The 8,068-nt window shown below is 43.6% G+C and overlaps 1 protein-coding gene across 2 annotated transcripts in view; it reads right to left on the bottom strand.

Moving 5' to 3' along the window:
* Positions 1-346: 346 nt before the first annotated feature.
* pitx2 (paired-like homeodomain 2) overlaps positions 347-8,068 on the bottom strand; it is an 11,062-nt gene continuing 3,340 nt past the window's right edge. Inside the window, exons 1-3 of one of the 2 annotated variants that reach the window (XM_080774707.1) lie at positions 3,813-4,629; positions 3,036-3,232; positions 347-1,686 (exon numbers count right to left, since the gene is read on the bottom strand). In XM_080774707.1, the coding sequence (XP_080630833.1) occupies positions 1,135-1,686; positions 3,036-3,232; positions 3,813-4,002 (939 nt within the window). In that variant the 5' untranslated portion in view covers positions 4,003-4,629 and the 3' untranslated portion in view covers positions 347-1,134. Of the gene's footprint in view, positions 1,687-3,035; positions 3,233-3,812; positions 4,630-8,068 lie in introns of those variants that run through there. The other variant, XM_080774708.1, reaches the window with a different exon arrangement.

An 8,068-nucleotide genomic window follows, 5' to 3' on the forward strand; every position in this document is an offset into this window, starting at 1 on the left:
GCAGTGAGTCTAATGGACTCTCTAGTCCTGTGTGGTCCAGCTCCGCTTGTTTGTTGATTCCCGTGTTATTTCAAGCGCCAGTGCACCAAGCCTTTGGCTAAGAAGCCAGACATGTATTCAGCAGCTAATCTGTCGGGACATCTCTTCCCCTCTTCAGCGGTAAATGTATTGGAGTATGTGGATTGGAGTGGCCCATTGTTGTGGCTATAGATTATCCGGCCTGGTGGCCCATTGCTTTGCTCAACTGCACGAATGCTCTATTTTGCGCCGTATTTTCATCGGGCTTCGGTGCCAACACAACAACGATTCATTGACTCCAATAATAAGTCCTCCAGCAAGCAAAACATGTTTTGAACAATATATTTACTTCCATTAAATAAAACACAATAGTTTATTTTTTTATGTTGGAAAAAAAAAGAAAAAGAAAGAAACAAAATTCCGTACCAAATACTATACACATGGAGAGAGAGGGGGGGGGGGGGGGGGGGAACCAAATAATTTTTCGCAGGAACAGTTTGGATGCGTCTTTTTTCTTTTCTTTAAATCCAGAATTGTTGCTATTCTAAATCGATATTCACACAGACATTTAAGAATAAATTTATAATATGTTAGAAACACACAACCGGTGCGTTTTAGTATGTACACCCTTCCCTTTTTTGCAAGCAAAACATGATTCCTTTTTTTCAGATTTTTTTCCCTTCTTTTTTAATTTCTTTTTTTGTTTTTGTTTTTATCCACATGCGTTGTTTAAATTGAACCTTGAGAAGTCTGGAGGGCTTTAGCGAGGCAAAACAGGAGATGAACGATTCTATGTACAACCTTTCAGTCAATAATCAACATCCACCCCTTCCCTCGACCCCCCAAAAAAGAGTAATTTGACAAGCTTCAAAATGAAAATAGGCCTGTGAGGAACGCCATTCACAGTGGCGCACAACAACACAGACCTACTCACGGGAGGGCAGAGGATTAAAGCCTCCATTCTAGTGTTTTTTAATTCGTCCTGGGTTGTTTCAGTGGTTCAGTCTTCTAGTGCCCTTTGGAAAAAGAAAAAGAAAAGAAAAAGTAGTCTTTTGTTCCTCTGGCGGTGGAGTTGGCTGTGGTTCATTTTCAGGTGAATACTATTTATATATATCGTTACACCGGTCTATCCACGGCGTATTGACACGCACTGAGATTAGAAGCCGGGTTCTGCACACCGGGATATCCAAAACTGGAGTGCTGCTTGGCTTTGAGTCTCAGACTGGCCAGACTGGAGTTACAAGTGTCCCTGTATACATAAGGGGGCGTCGGGGGGGCGTATGGACAGGCCGGGGTGGGGACCCCCGAGTTCAGAGAGGGGTTGCTGAGGTTGTTCAAGTTATTGAGGCCGTTGAGGCTGGAGCCGGGAACGGACGGGACCATGCTGGAGGTCATACTCATGGAGGATATGGAGTTGGGAGGGGAGAACATGGTCTGAGAGGAAAGCGGATTGACGTTCATGGAGTTGAAGAAAGGGAAGCTTTTCGTGGTCAGAGACGCCGACGTGAGGCCCTTCGCTGCCCAGTTGTTGTACGTGTAGCTCGGATACATGTCTTCGTACGGCTGCATGAGCCCGTTGAACTGCGGACCGAAGCCGTTCTTGCAGAGCTCGGCTTGTTGGTTCCTCTCCCGTTTCCTCCATTTCGCTCGCCGGTTTTTGAACCACACCTGCAGAACGGAGAAAAAGGAAAATAGCGTTAGGGATAGTTTTGATTTATTTGGGGGTAAATGTCATAACTTTAATATCTAAATTTAGAAGGCCCTGTAGCAAATTGCAATGCGTGAGGGAACTGGTTGCATGGAAATGCGTTTTATTTTTAAATGTTTATAGTCAACAACAAAAATACCTAAATTATTCGGACATAATTTAAATTGGTTGAAAAATATATTTATTTCATGCCCCACATTACGAAATAAAATAGCTTAGAAGGCTAAATCTGTCACTGTAAACATAAAAAGTGCGCGCGGTGGAGAAACGATAATTTCTCCGCGATAATTAAAACCTTGCCGCGTGTAAACAGTTGAGTTCAAATATGGATAATTAATTCATGATTTATCATGCAGAGAAATGTGCTTTGATTCTTGCTGCCGTATCTCAGCAGAATACACACCGAATACACATGCGTGACGTGTGTATTCTGTGTGTGTGCGCGTGTGCGTGTGTGTGTGTGTGTGTGTGTGTGTGTGTGTGTGTGTGTGTAAGGGGGGGGGGGGGGGGGGGGTGCGCGCGTGTATTCCGCTCTGGACCGAGACAAACACTTGTGTGACCTTAATCACACAACGCCGGGGCGACAATGGCAAAATACAAGCTTTGCACCTCTTTCACACGAACAGAGGAACATGTATGGTATCTGTCACGGACAAATGTCAATAAGCCAACCCGTTAACAGCGTTATAGCCTGGAATTTATACACTTTCTCTCTAAAAAAACAACCAACACGCAATGTAGGCCATGTGCAGCGCCTCATGGGCCCCAAGCTCTATGAGATTAACTGTTTTTATGTCTTAAACGTGTGCCAAGAAATAATACAAATAACTGTAATAACTCTAAACCGGATTTTGCTACATTGTTTCACACTGTTCAGAGGATTAGACACGGATGAGGTATAATAACTAATTATAGAGGAGTAGTAGGGGATAAACACATAGGCTATACGATAATTAATATTGTCCCGTACAAGTTTGTATATTTAAGCCTTCGAGTATATTTGTTTTCTGATGACATTTCGGTGATGGAATCTTTTCCACTTGTGCGTAAAACGTTTGGGAATACGTGTGTAATCGTTCTCCTGCTTTCTACACGTGTCAAATACACGTGTTAATTGAACCCTGAGACTCAGAGTGCACAAATTGTCCCTTATTCTATTCTGTTCCACCTGTATCACTGTCAGTATTATGAAAGACTTTACTGAGTATATATACTGGCATGAGTGGCACACATTATCAGAAACTGTGCCCAATTATTGATATACTTTGATGATATGATATCCAATGCATTGTGTTTTGTGTTTCCTCACCCTGACGCGAGCCTCCGTGAGGTTGGTCCACACTGCTATCTCCTCTCTGGTGGACATGTCCGGGTAGCGGTTCCTCTGGAACGTGGCCTCCAGCTCCTGCAGCTGCTGGCTGGTGAAGTGAGTTCTCTGCCGCCGCTGGCGCTTCTTTTTAGGGTCGTCCGAAGAGTCGTCGTTTTTATTTTGGCCCTTTTCTTTCTCTGTAAAAGAGAGAGGAGACCGTTTATTTCCTTTTTTTTTTTTTTTAATAAGACGGGCCGTGTTTAAAGCTATATGAGTGAAACGAATGAATACAAAGAACGCGAGAATGCATGGGCTGTTAGAGTTGCTCTAATAACACAAACCTGGACTCAGAAAAGCTTATTGGACTTGTGACAGAATATAAATTTCATCCTATATTTGAGAGTAAGTATTTTAAACACGTGTAATTTATTATTATTACCCTATTATTGTTATTATTATTATGATTATTATTATATTAGTAGCCTAGTGGCTATATATATATATATATTATTTGTTTTGTATAATATGCTAAAATTTGACTAATATTATTAGTCAAATTGCGTTTACATAGGCCTACCACGCAGCACATATACAGGCAGTCAATATGTTAGTGAAATGACAGCTACAATCGGATTATTTTCATGTACAGTATAACTTCCTGCAGCCCTCAAACTCATGGGAGCCATTTTTTGTCTCTTGTCAACACGGAATAATGAGGACCTCCTTCACGACCGCCACGTCCGAAAATTATATCCGCGACCGGAGTTGATTTCTTACCTACGGACTCCGGACTGGAAGTGTCCGAGACTGTGTGCACCTCTAACCGGTGCTTGGAATCCACCGACCGCTGCAGCGGCTGTAAACTAGACGCCATCGCCAGAGCTGTGTGGTGCGCTGAGGCGACTTTATTCCCGGGGAGGTGGTGGTGGTGGTGATCGATATTCAATGGATCCCTCATAGAGTTCATTGGCAAGATAGCAGCTCAGCTCGCTGTCAAAATGCAGATTAAGTTCCCCTTATACAGTGCAGCGCGGCAGGAAAAATAAATAAATACAAAATTTAAATAATAAAAAAAAGACAAAAAAGTCGTCCGTTGCGGAGTAGCCTGAGTAGACCGAGCTCTCTCGATGCAATACAGCAGCAAAGCGGCTCCACTTGGAAATTAAGTTGAAAGCTCCTTTCTGTGCGCAACAACCGTGTGAATGTCTTAAAATAGCCCAGACAGTGCCATGCCCGGCGTCGGAGATATACAAACAGCGGTTATAATATAACGTTGTGTTAAAAGCTGAGCCACAGCAGTAAACGGATGCCTCAGGTAGCTGACAGCGGAGTGACAAGGACAGGTATACGAGGTGATTTTAGATCCAAGGGAAGAACACACACACACGCGCACACACACATACATACGCGCGCGCGCGCACGCGCGCGCGCACACACACACACACACACACACACACACACACACACACACACACACACACACACACACACACACACACACACACACTACACACACACACACACACAAACACGTACACTCGTATACGCGCACACAGTCAGTCCACCGCTCCTGTGTTCATCTCAGATCGTTCCCTGCGCCACTGGCTGTCCAACTGTGCCTCCTTCTCTACACCTCGACGTCATCACACTGCACCCTCCCATGCCGCTGACTGACAGGCTGTGTGTGGAATATGACGGCTTTTGCTCATCCAACCGGAGCTCGCAGAAACCAGATATGTCCGCCAATGTGTTTTATGCTGGGCTGGCGCTTATTTTTCCTTCCAAATAAAAGCATGTAAAGGGAGCTGCTGGGACGCCCACGGTGTGTGTGTGTGTGTGTGTGTGTGTGTGTGTGTGTGCGCGCGTGTGTGTGTGTGTGTGTGTGTGTGTGTGTGTGTACAGTGTGTGCATGCGCGCGTGCGTGTGTGTGTGTGTGTGTGTGTGTGTACGTGCTCGCGCGCGTGTGTGTGCGCGCGCACCGTCGACTGCCGTGCAAGCGAGCGGCCCAAGACCAAATATAAAAATGAAAATAATAACACAGTTTGGTTCCATGTTATGAGCTGGGTTCAGCTCAGTGGCCCGGTTAAACGGTGTCTATTGATGCCCAGGCTGAGCTCCTCGGCAGGCAGGCAAAGCAATGCCGTTTACTCAGAGATTCAATATGGATAAAACGAGCCGCTGAGAGGGTGTGTGGGGTGAACGCTATGGACCGTGGACAAAACGCACATTGAATGTCAAACACAACACAGTGAATGTGGGTCACAAAAGACCCCTGTGAAATATTGACTCCATAAAAACAGAACATTAAACCCACTTGGATAAAAAAAAGACAAACTTCAAAGGGAGATGCTTAACCCTAAACTATTTTTGCTGCTTGTTATAATCTTATCTGATCTTATCTTATCATGGACACATGCCACGCAGGGATGCGCAGCTCACATAGCCTGTGTTTCCACGGTCATAAATTCATTTGGAGACACGAAGTGAAAGCCTTTACGCAGAAAGATTGAAACACAAACCCGGGGGTTCACACATGCATGCTGGATGTCAAACGATCAGATCCCCATGCAAGACCCATGTGGAAAAACCCGGTTCCGATATCCGCGCTAAACCCCGTTAACCATCCAGTTTCAGCCTGTTGTCTACGGGTGACTTTATCTCCCATGCTTAACCGGATCTCCCCTCTCTCCTCTCTCCTCTCCTCTGCGCTCTGGACCCCTCCTGTCTCCCCCCTTCTCTCCTGTAGCGTCTTTTAATCTGATAAGACTCTCATTTGCCTAAGAATTTTTTGAAGGAGGACTTTTTTTTAATGAGTTCGAGCTTGATATGCTGGCGCATTCTCCTGGTTAATTCCCTCAAGATCACGACGCGTTAAGGCAAAGTAAACACGTCTAAATCAAACAAATGCTCCTTTTATACTGTGGAAGGCTGCCGTCATGAGAGAACAGGTGACCCAAACTAGCCTATTTGGTTTCAACAGGCAGATTGCATGCAGTGCTTCATCTAAAATAATATATACTAGAGCAGTTTGATATTTTATACACTATACATTTCTTAGCCTATACAAATTTAAATATAATTACAACAATCACAACAACAGCAACGCAATAATAATAATACATATTAAATAGCATATAATAATAATGATAATTTGCAGAGTAAACATGATTATACTGATTGATAATCATATTCATACAAAGCACATTCTGTGTTTCCAAGTGGCCAATTCACTATTCAGCCATTTCTGGACTGGGGAGCGTATTGGGGATTTAGACTTTAGACTTCTAGATTGAGCTGTTGTCACCATGCACATAGTCCAATGAATATTTATTTAATGTAATTGGTAAATTACCATAATAAAAACGACAACAACAAACACATATGCAGGCTTGTGTAATTAGGACACCTCATTAGTATTAATAATATATAGGCTAATAATATAACGTGTTAATAATAATTATTAACCAAATTAATCAAAACAATGTAAACGGTGCTATATATATGACAATTTCCAGCAGTGCAGAGAAATACAAATAAAATACATGCCTTTAATATTACTAGTAGCCCTTTTTTTTGTATAATAGTATATAGGCTATATAGGCTACAACCCAGTATACGTGCAGAGCAGTGAGTGGTTGTTGTTCTTTTTGGTGGATTTATAAAGCCGGGGAGGTTGAAGTGGATTAGCGCTCTGCTCTTCATTGTACCCAACAACGCTTCTCCCTCTCACACACTGCTACGGATTACTGCGCTGCCACAGGCCCCCCCCGCGCCATAGAGGGCCATTAATTAGCAATTCAGTCAATATGAGGGAGACGACAGGGCTTTTTACATTGGATTAAGACGACATCGCAATTCTTCCATTAGTATATTCGTCCGCACGAATTGGCTTTCATTATACATTTAGGTTTTTTCCCGGGAGTCACTCCAACCAGCGCTGCATATATTACCGCTAAACAGTTGGAGACGGCACCGTTCAAGTGGTGTGCGCGTGCGAGCGTGTGTGCGTGCGTGTGTGCGTGTGCGTGTGTGTGTGTGTGTGTGTGTGTGTGTGTGTGTGTGTGTGTGTGTGTGTGTGTGTGTGTTGTGTCGTGTGTCAGCCTGGTAGGGCCGCCGCCTCATCATCGCATTTCAGCATATAATTATCTTTTTTTTCTTCATATTTATGTTATTTTATTATTAATCAATTCACACAGCCACGTACACCCCCCCCCCTCTCTCTCTCTCTCGCACGCACGCACGCACACACAAGACGAAATGGCCTCAGTTGGCCCCCCTGTCTTTATTGTCTATCAGTGTCGACTGAATGGGATAGATTGAGAGTTATTGGTAATTCGTTTAAGTTTGGTTTGATGTCAGTGTTTCCCCAACGTATTGTCTAATAATTAAACAAGTCCCGGGCTATGCTGCACATAATCACCCAGCATTACACGCTAATACACGGTATAGCTACCTACTGAGGAGATCAGGCGGTTTGCTTATACCTGCTTTTTATATTTCCTGGCCTGTTTAAACACCTGGAACGATAGCCTATATATTAGGCTATATAAACATTTATTTTATTGCATTGGTAAAATCGTAAAATATTCAAGGTTAACCTATAGAGTCCTGGTGCTAAAGGCCTCGATGAAACAAAGAGAACAGGAGACATAAATGAACCTAATAGACAGACCGATACTGTAGTCTAGACGAGTTTCAAAAATCATATCAAATTACATCTTTGCGGCGTAACCTTGCGACTGGGTGTTCCACACTCCACCACCAGGTGTCGCTCTAAGACAACGAACAACCTCAATTCAGCCCATAGACCAAATAAACACAGCAGGCCTAATATCTGTGAAGTAAAAGGTATAGACCACATCGGCTTTGGGCACCCACCCACCTGCACATTAGTGGTCTAATTATTAGAAAGAAACTCGAGCCATATGCATCCAACAACACGTATGTTGTCACATATCGGTATAGCTTTAAACGATATAGGGATCACAAAAGTTATGGGGGAAGTTTAACATGATAAATGAATGCATGGCCCG

This window comes from Protomyctophum bolini, assembly GCF_963924005.1.
Source record: "Protomyctophum bolini genome assembly, chromosome: 10".
In the NCBI taxonomy this organism is placed as follows: Eukaryota; Metazoa; Chordata; class Actinopteri; order Myctophiformes; family Myctophidae; genus Protomyctophum; species Protomyctophum bolini.